The sequence below is a fragment of the Pieris napi genome, chromosome 15 (genome assembly GCF_905475465.1).
Source record: "Pieris napi chromosome 15, ilPieNapi1.2, whole genome shotgun sequence".
Taxonomy (NCBI): Eukaryota; Metazoa; Arthropoda; class Insecta; order Lepidoptera; family Pieridae; genus Pieris; species Pieris napi.
The window spans coordinates 11,757,666-11,774,060 of record NC_062248.1 but is presented as its reverse complement, the minus strand read 5'-3'; the positions used below and the strand labels follow the sequence as shown (position 1 = coordinate 11,774,060).

Sequence of the window (16,395 nt, the reverse complement as noted above, 5' to 3'; positions counted from 1 at the left end):
CTATGGCCACAGATATATATATAATTCTACTTTACGTGTGTCACTGAATTCCCCTTAAATGACTGGACCGATTTGAATGAGTTTTTTGTACGCGTTTGGGTGGCGCCCTGGATTTTTAGATTCACAAATCAGCCCGGGAGATGGCGCTGCAGTCGGTATCTAGGTTATTTATCTATACTGCAACTAAACAGCTGGTTTGGTACGAGTCTCGGATAGCTTAACTGGTTCTAATGGCGCGTAACCAAACGATCTGGGTTCGATTCCCAGTCTGAGCCGTCTGAATTAATTTGTTTGCATAACAGGACAACGTCTGTCGGGTCCAATGGTAGTAATATATATCTTTAGGCCGCTAGTTTAACGGCGCTGTTTAGTAAAGATACTAGGCTGTTAATTGATAACTAAGTAAGATAGTTGGCTGCGACATATACATAAGATGAAGCAATTTCGCTCTATAGAAAGTAATGTTTTTATAACAGCCTGATAAGTTACTGGATAACGATTGTTTTAAACCTGAATTTCTCACCATAGAAGTGCAATGTTGCTGCGCGGCATCGAACTCCCCAAGACTAGCATTGCGGCCGTAGTTTGAAGTGTAAAACAGCATTGCTTCAACCTAATACGAACACTTTATTATTCAATGCCTATCATTCTATTAAATTACGCCATTATTACGTACGCCATTTCATCTCGATACATGTAATTAGTATATAAAGATAAATAGGGATAAAAGTACCACAGGGATAGATCCGCCGCAAGCGTGTCACAATTATGAAGCGTAACTTCATATATACTAACACAGACACAGTAACTCTTAGCTACACTCTCAAATAAATACATACAAACACCCATTCACACACTCACGCACTCTCACATACATAATGTTTTATAAGACTTATTTTTACAACGAATCAAACACAAGTCTTGTACTTGTACTTTTTCTGTACCACGTACCACTGACTAATTGTTATCTAGTTATCCACAACAAGGACTCCCTAGTGTGGGTACTAGCGTTATATGAATTTGGTCACAACCTATGTGTCATGAATAAAGTTTTTATTATTTATTATCATTGTACCACAAAGAGCGGTTCGGTTGCCGTCGATACACAATTTTATACTAAAATAATAAGTCCTAAGCACATATCGTTAAGAAAAAGAAAGGCACACAATTGTCAGTCGTAAGTATATTAAGAAATCATATTAGTTTGGGAACAATAAATGGTCACAAAACGCACAAAACACACTACAAAATTATAAAATTGAGGACGTAACTATTATCAAATATAATTGGTTAAATGGTTTCAAATTAAAAATGCGTCTAACATAATCCGCGTAAAACAAAGCAGTGAAGCCGTCAAAAAATGATGTATTTCGAATAATTTTTTTCAAGAAAAGAGCGTACCAATTCTTGAAAGGCCGGCAACGCACTTGCGAGCCTTCTGGCATTGTGAGTGTCCATGGGCGGCGGTATCACTTAACATCAGGTGAGCCTCCTGCCCGTTTGCCTCCTATTACATAAAAAAAAATATTATTTGACGTTCAAAAGTGCCATTTTAGGTGGTCTAATTGAAATAAATGATTTGAATTTGACTTTGATAAAATATATAAAGTAAAACTACGATAAAACGTCAAAGACCCTTTCGAACATTATCTATTCCCTGGTCTATCTAATAAAGTCTTACAACGTGGAGAAAGATTCTCATGAATATATAATAAATAAAAACATACCTTAAGGCATTCATCGACAACAAGATGTATGCAGGATACCGATTCAGTCAGTACGTAGAGTGAGCTCCACTGGTTGAACTTCATTCGGCCCCGAAAATCGTCCATCACGCACGGATATCGACCTTTTATTAATAGTATACATATGTCACCGTAAAATTGTAAACACCGTTAGATTGTAATCTATCTCGCGAGATTATAAACTGTCGAAAGATTGTGAACCTCAACGAACTGCTTACAATTTAACGTATTATTATTCGGTATTTATATGTAATTGTTGGGAAATAAAATTAATCTGTAATTGACCAAAGAAGTTTGAATGATAACTAGGTTAGTGTAGTACAATCTACCGAATAATAATACGTTAAATTGTAAGCAGTAAGCTGAGGTTCACAATCTTTCGACAGTTTATAATCTCGCGAGATAGATTACAATCTAACAGGTGTTTACAATTTTACGTTAACACATATAAAGTTACATACATACAGTTAGTACATGAGTTTCATTCACGGACGTCAAGGCAGAATACAAAATACCATCCGTATCACCTTGACGTCCGTCGTTCCACAACTGAGCGTTTTTATGGCAGTTTTTGCGAACCACCACTATGTGGAACGACCCACTGAATTATTAAGAAAAGAGCGTACCAATTCTTCAAAGGCCGGAAACGCACTTGCGAGCCTTCTGGCAGTGCAAGTGACCATCTGATGTTATGGGGGTATCACATAACATCAGATAAGCCTGCCCGTTTATCTTTTGTAACGTAAAAAAAATTATGACAGTTTGTTAATTTCATTAGATACATTATGAAACGTATTTCAAAGAATCTTCGGCCTAGATCACTGTTTCCCAACGTGGGGTCCACGCCCCAAAAGGGGGCAATTTTATAGTTAAGGGGGTTATTCCAAAACTTATTAAAATCATTTGGAATTTCAATTTCAGCTTTACATTATATTTTTTGAAAATTATGTCACTGTGTTGTGTTAAACCTATCATTAAAGTTGAGTAAGTGAACAATTCAATTATTGGAACGAAGTTCCTTATCGCGCGTGAAAGGGGGCTAGACGGAAAAAATTCTTACGAAAAGTTGTCACGACACTTTTTTGCTATTTGCTATTGTAATACGTTCTCGTTCGATCACAGAAGTTAAGCAACGTCGGTCGAGGTCAGTACTTGGATGGGTGACCGCCTGGGAACACCTCGTGATGTTGGCTTTTTTTTTCGTCGTAAGATTGGTGTCGAGAAAATCTATCATACTGTTATGATACCCATTAACATATAAATTAATCGAAAGGAATTTCGTTTCATCCGGGTGTCCCTTGACACCTCTAAAGTTTTTATTTTTTGTATAAAAATGTAACATATATAAGAATTTTGTAAAGACTAAGGGGTTTGGGCTTGGCGCAAAAATCGTTGGAAAACCCTGGCGTACATCGTAAAGGCCTATTTTAGTAAAGGCTAATGTTTTAATTCTTGAGTATTTAAATTTATTATTTAATAGTACCTAACATTGTCATATTCAATCACAGCAGTTGAAAGCGTAGGAAATGTGAGTGTATACCTTCTTTTTCTCGTTATATATGTCACCGTAAAATTGTAAAAACCGTTAGATTGTAATCTATCTCGCGAGATTGTAAACTGTCGAAAGATTGTCAACTCAACATACTGCTTGCAATTTAACGTATTATTATTCGGTAGTTATATGAAATTGTTGGGAAGTAAAATTAATCTGTAATTGACCAAAGAAGTTTGAATGATAACTAAGTTAGTGTAGTACAATCTACCGAATACCGATAACCGATAACCGATAGATTACAATCTAACGGTTTTTACAATTTTACGTTAACATATACACCATAACAAAATTACTTTTTGAACTAGTTGAGTGTCAAAAACTTACCATATTCAGGTACGGGCGCCTCATATTCCTTGCTCGGCGGTTTCACAAAGTTGTATAAGTCGGGATACTTCTTTATCATGTAAATCATTTTCATTTTCCCTTCAGCTTTCCTGTGTAGAAGATAACCCTGCAACATGTAATAGTTTTTAGTATACTCATTTTGGTTATAAAAGCCTTTTCGTCTAATAGTTAATATATATATCTTAATTTTAGTTTCCTTATAAATAAAAAAATATCATGAAACTCCTTCATCCTACTAATATTATAAACGCGAAAGTTTGTAAGTATGGATGGATGTTTGTTACTGTTTCACGTTAAAACTACTGAATGGATTTTAACGAAACTTTACAATAATATAGCTTATACATCAGAATAACACATAGGCTACAATTTATAAACATACTGTGTGAATTGTCCAAAATATCAAGTAAGTAGAAAAAATCTACCATCTGCTATTCTGGCGTGCGCTGCCAAAACCGCTAGAGTTACACATATGTAATATATGATGGAAATGTTTATCTTAAATAGTCCTACAAAAAAGCCCACCACAGCGTTTATCTATATCTTATGTGTAATACATAATAGGCAAATTATTACATTAAACATTTATTAATGATTACTACACTAAACATTTATAATTTGTTTCAAATGCACATTTAGTAGTAAAAAATTGATTCCTAAATGAAAATAAATAAAAAACAATAAACTACTAGCTCCCTCCTAATCAGAATGCCAAATCGTAAAATGACTGCTTCACGACTGATTTGAGCGCGACCGCCGCTGTGTGAGTTCGAAAAGTGAGTTACAGAATCGCAGGGAGGGATTTAAAGTAGATATTATAATGTCTATAAGTCCATTCTCATAGTTATATACACAGTCATTGTACTCATTGTATTGTACCAAGCGATAATGTGACACTCAGGAGAATTTATATTTATTTTACCTCATATCTCAAAGCCTTCAAGTGATCTTCATCGACCTCGACAGCCTGCCGGTGAATCTTAACCATCTTGATGATCTCCGGCATGTAGTGCAGTGGCATTCTCGGCAGACCATTTAATAATAAATTGTCGAGATATAGGTAGAACCTTACACAAAAAAAGCTTAAATTAACTTCTTTTAGAAGAGTTTTAAATAGATTACTATTTATTCTTCAAATCGATTAAAATAAAATAGTGTACGCTACAACCGCCTCAGATTTCTATATCAATTTCATGATCATTTGTCAATCTAATAAGCAAGTCATCAGCCTCCTGTGCCTGACACACGCCGTCGAGTTTTTGGGTTTAAGTCATTCCGGTTTCCTCACGGTGTTACCGTTCGAGCGAATGTTAAATGCGCACATAGAAAGAAAGTAAATTGGTGCACAGTCGGGGATCGAACCTACGACCAAAGAGAAGGTCCACTCGCTGAAGCTACTACACACTGCTCATATCGATTCTATTGAGTTTTTTTTTATAGAACAGGGGGCAAACGGGCAGGAGGCTCATCTGATGTTAAGTGATACCGCCGCCCATGGACACTCTCAATGCCAGAGGGCTCGCTAGTGCGTTACCGGCCATTTAGGAATTGGTAAAAATGTGATTTTGTTTGATTTGTAATGTAATCTTTTCATATATGTTATAGCAGTTATAAACCTCTACTACTTAGTATGATGTTTGGTAATAACCACAGCTTTATTTCTCTTCTAGGTTCTCAAAGACGAAAGCCATACAGGATATATATCTTACAATGTATAATATGTTACCTTAAGTTGTTTTCAACTTCGTTACGCAAGTCCACAGCAAACTTGACGCGTCTAGCAAAAGTCTCAGGATCGTCCGCTTTGAACATCAAACGAATGCGAGGTATACTGTGAGAATTAAGAGGCTTCTTTAAAAAGCTTGTTACATATAGAGAGAGAAAAGTACCTGAAGGAGAAATCTGAGAAAAGTACCTGAAGGAGGTTACCGGGTAACAAGAAAAATAAATGTTTATTACAAATCTAAACTATATACTCAGCATTTGTTAAGATTGAAAGTAAACGGGATTTATTCTTATTATTAATCTGAACGGAAAAAACGATGTTCTCGATTTATTTTAATTGTTTCTCATTTCATAAAATCAGTGGCACTACAACCTCTTTAGGTCTGTGCCTCAGATTTTTGAATCTATTTCATGATCAATTTTAAATCTAATAGGCAAGTAGGTGATCAGCCTCCAGTGCCTGACACATTGACTGGGTCTAAGATATGTCGGTTTCCTCACGATGTTTTCCTTCACCGTTCGAGCGAATGTTAAATGCGCACATAGAAAGAAAATCCATTGATGCACGGGGACTGAACCTACGACCTCAGGGATCCACTTGGCCAACACTGCTCTTCTCATTTAATAACATTAATTAAAATTACTTGAACCGTCGCTGCGTGCCATCTAAAGCCATAACCTCCCACGTATCTGTGTCCTTGTTATAACTGAAAGTAGCTACATTTATCCACTGCAACAAAAAGTATATTTACACTTTTTTTATTCGATAAAACTTTTGGAGGAAGACCTTATAACGTCGTTATATAAATCTATTAATATTGTAACAACATTTTGCAAGAATGTTTTAATTTGCTGTGTAACTCGGCAATATTGTAGTTTTCTAGTAAAAAGGGATTTATAAAAACTGAGTAAACGCTTTCATAGAAATCTTCGTACAAACAATTCTGTGAACGTTTGTACGTACACACACACGTGTGTGTGTAGTTTAGTTAGATCCATTAAGAAATCTAAAACGTAAAAGTTCTTACGTCATACAAATTATTTAGCATTTGGAAAATATCCCCGCTTTTGCTCGACTTTCCATCTTCCTTTGGGAGAAACGCCAAACCTGGACAGGGGTACTGCTCTCCTTCAATCAGACCTAGACTTAACCATTCTTCAGGTATCCTACAAATGACTATTATTTACTCATAAAAGTAATAAAATTCAAATAAAATGTGTAAGTTAATAAATTAGATTGATTTATACAAACAACAGCCGTTTTCTAATGTAACATATTATGATTTTATTATATTATTCTGTAAAATAAATTAAAAAAAAGTCATATAAAGACCTAACCGATTATTTATGTATGGTATCTTATATTACCTGCTAAAGTAATTGGTAGATAGTGTAAGTACTTCCTACACTTACTGTTAACGTTGGTTTAAAGGTAAATTAACATTCGTATGAAAAGGATACCCAGAAAATTAAGAGTCCTATCGAGTATTACTGTTAGATTCTAAAGGCCGATTTACATTATCTTAGAGTTTAGGAGAGTGCTTTAGGATAGTACTTTAGTTGAAACATGTAAACGCTACTTGCTTTAGTAAACGCTACGCTAAAGAACTTGCCTTTCAAGTTGTACTAAAGTACTCTCCTAAACACTAAGATAATGTAAATCGGCCTTAAGAAATGAAATCGCAGACAAAACCATTATCCTCTTTAGCAAATTAGTCAAAGAAAAACAACTGTTATTGCAATACGCTTGAATGAATTTGGCGATATTAATGATTGTGGGGTAAGTGACATGACAGCAGCCGTGGGTGCCGTGTCTGCTGTGGGTGCCGAGGATGAAGGGTGTAGATTCACCCCGCCCACAATTATCTACAGTTTTTAAAATCCTTCTGTGTTAGTTTTACCTAAGATTATCAAGCATCCCTATAGCCATATTTTTTTTTTAAATATAATATACAGGTATCACTTATTACACGTCATTAAATCCCTACTCATCGGCAAAGAAGACATAGTTCTACACCCTATGTCTTCTTTACCGATTTAATTTAATTGTTTCTCATTTAATAAAATCAGTGGCGCTACAACCTCTTTAGGTCTGTGCCTCAGATTTTTGAATCTATTTCATGATCAATTTTAAATCTAATAGGCAAGTAGGTGATCAGCCTCCTGTGTCTGACACACGCCGTCGACTTTTTGCGTCTAAGACATGTCGGTTTCCTCACGATGAAAATAATGATGATTCCTTATATAATATATAAGATACAGGAATATAAGATACAGGTATCACTTATTCCCCGTCATTAAATCTCTACTCATCGGCAAAGAAGACATAGGGTGTAGGCCGAGAGAAAAATCCGGCGTAAAAAACTCTCTAGCACTAGTCCCAGGCCTTTTTATCAACAAGATAATCGTTAACTTTATAGTAAGCCTTTTTACACAGCTTTTCTTAAATACATTTCTTAAATTTATTAAAAGGCAGAGATACAAGAGCCTCTGGTTTTATTAAAGAAGAGAATCCCTTTTCGGATTTTAAGATAGTCTAGTACGGGGTCATACCAACTGACACGTCCATAGAATCGTTTTAGAAAACACACCAGCTGAAAAAGTTTGCTCAAACTGCTCACCTGCAGTCATAATCCGTGTTGTCGAATATTTCCAGGTCGAGTTTAGGGTATGGGCTATAAAGGCCGTAGTACTCTTGTTCTGTGATGGGATATTCCGATGGTGGTAACAACCAGTATGGCTGGACACCTAGCTCTCTAAGCATTTTCTAAAAGTAATTTAATACTAATACAATAATAAATAATAAATCAGTGGCGCTACAACATTTTTAGGTCTGGCCCTCAGATTTCTGTATCTGTTTCATGATCATTTGTCGATCTAATAGGCAAGTAGGTGATCAGCCTACTGTGTCTGACACATGTCGTCGACTTTTTGTGTCTAAGACATAAATGCGCACGTAGAAAGAAAGTCCATTGGTGCATAGCCGGGGATCGAACCTACGACCTCAGGGGATGAGAGTCGCACAATGAAGCCAGTTGGGCAACACTGCTCAATATATACAATTTTAAAATATAAACTAAACAAGAAAACCTAAATATATCCGTCTCACACGCAATAATATTCAGGGTCCGCAAGACACGCGTAAATGGTGCTTCTTTGAGTGATTTGTACGCGCTCGAGGTTACTGCAAGCAATTGCGACCGCTTACCACACCGAGTGTGATTTGGCACACGCAGCACCAGTCTCCCCAACATTTCCGTATTATATATTCTACCTCTAATATATATATTTCATATATATAACAATGATATGTCATTAGTGTAAACACCCGACGAATACAATATTTGTTTGTGGTTTTAGTATAAGATCCCGATATACAACGACCTTCACCGAGATGCTTATTTAATGAAACGTATTTTATATTTAATTTAATATGTCTATAAATATAATCCATATGGGTTGCCTAGCAAATTTCAGTCCAGAGTATTTTAATAAATATTAAAAAAAAATATTTTTTTTAATTAATTTAATTTCATTAAATAAGCATCTCGGTGAAGGTCGTTGTATATCGGGATCTTAGACCATTTTAAACATACTATTTTAGAATAATATAGAGCTTGACTTAATTTTCACACTGACACTTTACTTACTAAACAAGTTTGTATACATTACCTTGATATTAGCTGCGAGAAACTTTCTTCGGAGTCTCTCAATCTTAACCAACCTAGGGATCTCTTTTGGCAGCACTACACTGAGGAACTGAAGTTTTGGTACGAAAGTTTCAAACGGAAATTGCTGTAAGGTGAATAAAGAAGCGTTTTTATACATACAAAATAAAGTACTATAGAATTTTTGAAGTGAACTTCTTTAGGAGCATGAAAGTAAAAAAATTACGGATGAAACGCAATAATAATAATATTAGTGTCACGAAGATGTGCAGCGTTTTTGTCGAAAAGGAAGAGAGCGATTGAGACAGATTGAGAGAGAGTGAGTAGGGCGAATTACCATATAGAAATTATATTTTGAAAAGTAAAATTTCGTATAAAGAATTTATTTAATATAAGTATTTTCTATTTTATGCAAAATAATTTATTGAATCTCAAATGAATAATGAAAAAATATTTTTTTATTAATTTTCGACACTTTAAATTAAAATCCTAACATTATCTTCCTAACATAATCTTAATAAATGTTCCCTCCAAGTCTCGGAATATATATAGATTTGTATAAATATGAAGACTTAAAAATTAGTTTTCCAAAGAAGTTTCACTTCTGACATGTGTACTTTGTACGCACGCACTTTTTTTTAAACTATCCAGCATAATAGCTAGAATAGCGGTAGCTATATAATACTTACAATGCTCTCATCTTCTCTATACGTAGTCCACCGACCCGGAGGTAGGAGAAGCTTGGGCTTCTGCGGTTTCGGCAATGATACTAACATCGGCGCTAGTTTATCTGTTTTAGCCTGAATAAAAAATAGAGTAAACAATAAAGAATCCAATTACAGCGGTATTGCGTTGTTTGCTAGGCTTTTAGGGAACAAAATATACCACTTATATGACAAGCATCAGATTTTTGTATCTGTTTCCTTCATTTTTTTTATAGGCATTGATTGATTAAGGAAAGCAATCCGGCAGTGCTCCAATGTCTAGGCCTCAGAGTGCCTGATGGACAGGAGGTGACTTGGACCGCCGTTACTATTCTTATCCTTAGCGAAAACTAACCTCTTGAAAAGTTCATACATGACACAATGTATGGAAATATTTAATGAGTTCAATAGATTAACAGACGTTTTTAATTGTGTGTCTGACAAAAGTGGACTGAAAAAAGGTCTGCTTTATGTCAGTTCCTATACTGTAGAAATAGTCTTTTTGTAAATATTTAATCTATTAATATTTGGTGCTGTGTTGTTTTTTCTATGTGTATATATTGTTTTATGTGATGCAAGTGTTACAAACAATGTTAAATGCATTGGAGTAATCTGTAAATGTACCACTTTCTTACAAATAAATGATTTTTATTATTAAATAAATAAATTACTTTTTAATATAGTCGTGGTGGTAACTTCGCGATGTTTTCTTTTACTGTACTAGTAAGTATAGATAAAAAATACCCATTGGTGAATAGTTGAGGATTGAACGGATGACTTCAGGAAGTTATATATAGCAAATATAACCAATAGGCATAATGTATGATATGCTGAAATGATTAACCAGTTGTACCTGCAGCATTAACTTCATTCGTTTCTTGGCGTAGACCTCTCTAGACGGGTCCTCTTTCGTCATGTTTGAGACAAGCTCAGAGTAATATCCCCTCTTCGGTATGGAATCTCTTTCGATATTATCGTAAACCACATCGTGGTGTTTTATTTTCTTTTTCTTACTAAACATATTAAATGTAATCCTATATTTATTAGTAATTCCTATATGAAAAGAATTTATAACTGACGTATTGGCAGTTATACTTTTTCGTGCAGAAAGGAGGTTTTTAATTGTAAGGATTTAAATGAAACGCAAAACTATAAAGCCCAAATTGGGCCCCACGTGGAGTACTGTCATCTCTGAGTTTCATCATCGGACGTCAAGGCAGAATACAAAATACTATCCGTATCACCTCGGCGTCCAGCGTTCCTTAGGCAGTTTCTGCCGCGCTCCACCACTATGTAGAACAATTGCCCACTAAAGTATTCCCGAACCAATTCTACTTAGGGTACTACAAGAAAATAGCGTACCAATTCTTAATAAGTCGGCAGCGCGCTTGCGAGCCTTCTGGCAGAGCGATCGATCATGGGCGGCGGATCATCACTTAAAATCAGATGAGCCTGAGCCTCTGCAATCTAAGGTATTTATGGAGAGAAAACTTGAAAAATTTTGCACGGGGAAACCTAAAAACCAGTTTTCTTTTTCTGAAATTGTGAACTCGAACTGTCTCTATGGTGTAATACAGAAAAATTTGGTAGAATGGTAGTAAAAAATAATATTAAGGCGAAACGAAGTTCGCGGGGGCAGCAAGTATAAAATAAATATTTGTTGGGTGTGGCCCCAATTGAATTGAAATATGTACAAATCATGTTATCCAGATGAATTAAAACAATTATCAAATGCATTTTATATTCAAAGCGTACAAGTTCTCGTTTCATTTAACAATTAATATTAAATTTCGCCGAAGGCTCTTTGGATGTGAATTAAATAAACAATGAATCATAAATAATTTTCAATAATCAGTGGATTCACAAAACAAATTTACCCAATTATTATATACCTACGATGTTTTGTGCTTTTATGTTATTTAAATTTGCTGAATATTAAGGATTGATGTTATACAAACAATGTTTATTTGTTTAGTAGAATATAAATTCATAAACTAGAATATTTTTGTACGTTTCCTGGGTCATCGGGGTGCTTTATTAGATAGGGCTTTTATTTTTACTCTATATTAACCATTCACGATACGTACCCGCAAAACTTAGGGTAGGTAACGCAATTTAAATGTCAACAAACAATAGAATAAAGGAAATAATTAAATGTCAATTGCTGTGTAACGAATGAATGCAATGTAATAGTTGAAGAGAGTGCCTACGTCCTACTCTCGGGCGTAACTTCAACCATTTAGGAAATCGCCACGCTTATAAAACTATGCAAGCCTGAGTAAGCAAAATATATAGCCTTTGCTCGTACAATTTGTGTGTCAGCTATTACCAAAAATAATGCGAACGAAAGTTACAATACTATATGGTATCAAACATAAGGGGCACCAATGAAAAATGGCCCTGCAAGGCAAGTCTATGGACGAGGACTTTGTGCTTGCTAGCATTTTTTAAACAACATGTCCTTGTGAGTCACCGTGACCACGCACGCTGTAAAGCACGCGAAACGTCGGATAAATTTAAAATTATGTTACATAATTGTAAATTTATAATAATACATAACTTTAATCCGGTAAAAAGTTTTTTCTTTAAACATGTCCTAACAGGTCGTCTAATGGCTGTCCTAATAGAAACCACTTATACTATCTGAAAGAAAACGTAGATTAAATAAACGAAAGCAATGCTAATAATAAATTCCCCTCAAAAAATTATTTGCCTAATAAGACTCCAGACAAATATAATAAAAACATCTACGATGTTGAAACGTGAATTAAGATTAAACAATTATCAGATATGTAATTAAAATTATGCTAAGATATTTCAAAGGTTGCTATGAGAATAAGTTGCTAAGAGATATTAGTTATTATGGTTTCCACTAGACATCGGATCACCTGTTATCGATATTAGTAATTAGAATACAGTATTTAAGATGTAAATACTGCCTTAGCTAACGGGTTAACAAGATTTCTATTCTATGAGATTATGTTTCAGTTGATTTAATAGTCAGAATCTCTAGTCTTTACAAATATGTGACGATTAAACGAAATACTGTCGTCTTTGGTATTTGATTGGCTGACAGAAAAAGTAGAGAATAGCAAATATAGAAACTTTTTGCTCGACCACACCAAGACGAAGATCATGAATGATGAATAATATGAGAAAAATAAAAAGCTATGATGTTTTAAATTACATTATAAGTTACCGACGCCGAAATTACAACCTTCACTATAAAATGTACTAATTTTAGCGTTGAATATATTAAGTGTCTTAGAAAATTGAGAGATAACTGCTGTGGACCTTTTTCTAATTAATTACAGCAATTTCTGTCGTGTTGAAGTTAATTATGATTCACAATACCAAACGATGACACTTAAAACCTTATTATCATAACAATAACGTTAACAAGCTTTGTTCTAAGAAAATATGTATGGCGATGGTCTACCGGAAACTATTTAAACCCGTCGAGTTTTTACAAAAACTTTTTTGTTTTTTACTTATATTTGAAAAAAAATTAAAACAAATTTAAAAAGTGTGGTCTGTTAGTGTACCTTTAACGCTAGCATTGCTCGCTGTATTACGATACTCATTCGTTGAAACTTTTTAATTTTCTATTTATTAATTTTTAATCATTATTATTACTATGTAGGTTAAGAAAATTGTAAATAATGTATATTTGTGTGTTGGAAATAAATAAATAATCATATTTCAAAATTTATTTCATTCAAATATTCACGCCTTTTCCAAAGGCGTAAGCAGAGACCACGGATCTACACTTGCTACGGTCCAGACAGCCCTCTCTCACTGCATCCACTTTCTTCATCTTAAACAACTTACTTCTCCCTTTTCTAGTACATACAATAGTAGTATTTGAAAATTATTTATCTATTCTTATCACACACAATCTGTGAAGAACAAAACGTCAAAATACTCAGTCAGGTTTTAATTTTTCCGACCATGTATAGAATCATTCAAATACGCCAGTCATCTAATTTCCATGCACTAGAATAAATTAATACCTTTAATAATTATAGTTTTGCGAACACTTTAGTTAATATGAATTTATTTTAGCGTGGGTAATGATAATACAGAAAAACATATTTGCCATGGTCTCTGCTCCTACAGTCCAGCGTCAGCATACTCCCATTTTCCAATTGCTCTCGCAGCTTAATAGTTACTTAGTTTACACGTAGTCTAGTGACTGGCTTGCCTAAATATCTGATATAGTATAAAATTAGTTTTACACTTCATAAATGAATATTTAAATAGCTTATCGTATTATTTAATACTAAGAAAAATAATAAGAATAAACGATAATTGGGGCTTTAGGTTTCTGGTATAAGTTCGATGAGGCTTTTTGTAAAACATGCAACAAAACTATTCCGAAAGGACAATGTATAACACTGAACGTCAAAGGGGACTGAGTTTAAACTTCACCGCATTGTTGTGGTGCGACAAAGGATCGTTTGGTTTACACTCTACACGCTAGATGGCGCTGTTGTTTCTGTTTACTACGCCGCGCCGAGCTTATTTGTGTTAAGACGGTCATATTTTGTATAGAAAACTTCTTAACATAAATACGGTAGGAGACGGGGAAGAGAAAATTGTTTTTAATACCTTGTTTCATGAATTTTGTCTACTGACTAGGTTTTTTATTTGTGAACCCGTAAACTTCGTATCACCTACGTATATTTGTGTCAAAACGTAATACAACTTTTTGAAAGAGACTCAAACTACAGCCACGAAACACACATTACTGAAGGCATCTATACATATATGACAGCCAAGAGACACTTCTTTATTTCTAAAAAGACATAGGAACACACAATACGAACAGATTTTATTGGTAAATTTAATTGTCATTTTTAGTGTTTCTTTGCTTATTATTTATGTATCCCACTGTTTCAACCTTTTCTGGACTTACACAAATAATTCAAGACCAAAATTTGCCAAATCGGTCCAGCCGTTTTCGAGTTTTAGCGAGACTAACGAACAGCTATTCATTGTTATATATATAGAAGATAGAAGATAGATAGATAGGTTGGATCCCAATCTGCCTAACTTAACATGTTTAGTATGTTCAGGTAGTTATTTGTATAGGTTTAGTAATTTAATCAGCGGTTGTTATGTATGTATTAACTAAATACATATTTTCTTTTCATTAAATTGTTATCTTTTTGCTGTGTCTTGTCGACAGAAATACATTTACTAATATATGTATCCGTTTTTTTATTATTTATATTTTAGATAAGAGTCTATATGTTTATCTGTTTTAATAAAGTGATTTACGATTTACAAAATACGCTCTTTTCATCTGAACACATTGTTTTACTTGACGGCCTCGCTTAAAATACTTTCAAGACTATCATTCTTAAACATAAAAGTAATTTTCCTTATCCCAAATAAAAGGTTAGTTTGTTATTTTCGTGCAGGTACTCGTAATATAAAGGGCTTGTATGCACAATACGGGGTAAAATAAGCTAAGAAATTGCGCATAATATTAAAGGAAGAGTATAACATTTAGGTTGAAGTATTTCAAGATTTTAAGGTATTTCTTAAATCATGGCTAGAGTTTATACATGCTTATATTGGAGTCTAAGTTTGGTTCCGTAAAAGATATATAGATATCGATCCGAGATATCATATTAGTATTATATACTTAACTGTTATTTGTGTTATACCGCACATAATTGTAAATTAATATTAAGTGAATCAAATTTAAGTAAATGACGTGTGTTTGTGTTGTAAATAGTGGAGCATGGACCAACATCGCCATAGTCGTAGAATAGTGACGGATCTGACAAATAGTAAACTTTACAGGGCATTTCAAAATAATATAATCATGTTAGTTTTTGTCATAACTATTTTAAGTCATATTCATATTGCTTGTATGCCATAGAAAATTGGCATACAAGCAAGCAAAAGGGTTTGTTTTGAAACAAAATAAAAATAATAACATTAAATTACACAGTTGTCTAGAAAAATCACATGTTTCTATCAAATCCGTCACTTTACCTACTGATTTATTTGAAATTTAAAACACATGGAATTTTTTTAATGTAGCCGTATTATTTAGTCAATATAGTATCCAATTATGATAAAAAGTGGATTTTGAATTTTTTTTAAATCCGACATTGTTCTACGATCATGACGCTATATTTAGATAGATAACCAGTACCTTACTTACCACTTACCACCAGTAAGTTTTTAACCAAATCAGGCTTTACACATAAAGCAATATTTATATTGTAATGATTACTTTTCCGAGAGCCAACAGCTCGAGATCGAAAGAAAACAATAATGTTTTTATTTTACAAAGTTCAACCATCGAAAACTTTGACCCCAAAGTGCTTATTGCCCACTCACAATCACGCGAACAAAGTGCTCCATTCATCATCCCCACACATCTCGAATAAACTTAACATAATAGATATTTCCACAAACTTCGCTCACTCACTCTTACCTACATTAGTAAAAGCATCTATGAGAATAATGGAATGTTCTTTAATAATAATAATAATAATAATAATAATAATTTATTTTTTGCAAGAATATGGTACAAAATGTTAAGGTGATACAATCATAAATCGTTCGCATATTCTGCCACACACGATGGCGCGCAAATTTGTCTTAAAGTATTTCACATTATTATTCAATGT

The 16,395-nt window shown here is 34.0% G+C and overlaps 1 protein-coding gene across 1 annotated transcript in view; it reads right to left on the bottom strand.

Moving 5' to 3' along the window:
• The window catches only part of LOC125056498 (dynein axonemal heavy chain 1-like), a 62,543-nt gene extending 51,780 nt beyond the window's left edge, over positions 1-10,763 (bottom strand). Inside the window, exons 1-11 of the mRNA XM_047659625.1 lie at positions 10,596-10,763; positions 9,728-9,838; positions 9,043-9,165; positions 7,992-8,137; positions 6,399-6,537; positions 6,015-6,100; positions 5,372-5,476; positions 4,568-4,712; positions 3,625-3,751; positions 1,728-1,849; positions 524-613 (exon numbers count right to left, since the gene is read on the bottom strand). Of these exons, the coding sequence (XP_047515581.1) occupies positions 524-613; positions 1,728-1,849; positions 3,625-3,751; positions 4,568-4,712; positions 5,372-5,476; positions 6,015-6,100; positions 6,399-6,537; positions 7,992-8,137; positions 9,043-9,165; positions 9,728-9,838; positions 10,596-10,763 (1,362 nt within the window). The remainder of the gene's footprint in view (positions 1-523; positions 614-1,727; positions 1,850-3,624; positions 3,752-4,567; positions 4,713-5,371; positions 5,477-6,014; positions 6,101-6,398; positions 6,538-7,991; positions 8,138-9,042; positions 9,166-9,727; positions 9,839-10,595) is intronic.
• Positions 10,764-16,395: the final 5,632 nt, after the last annotated feature.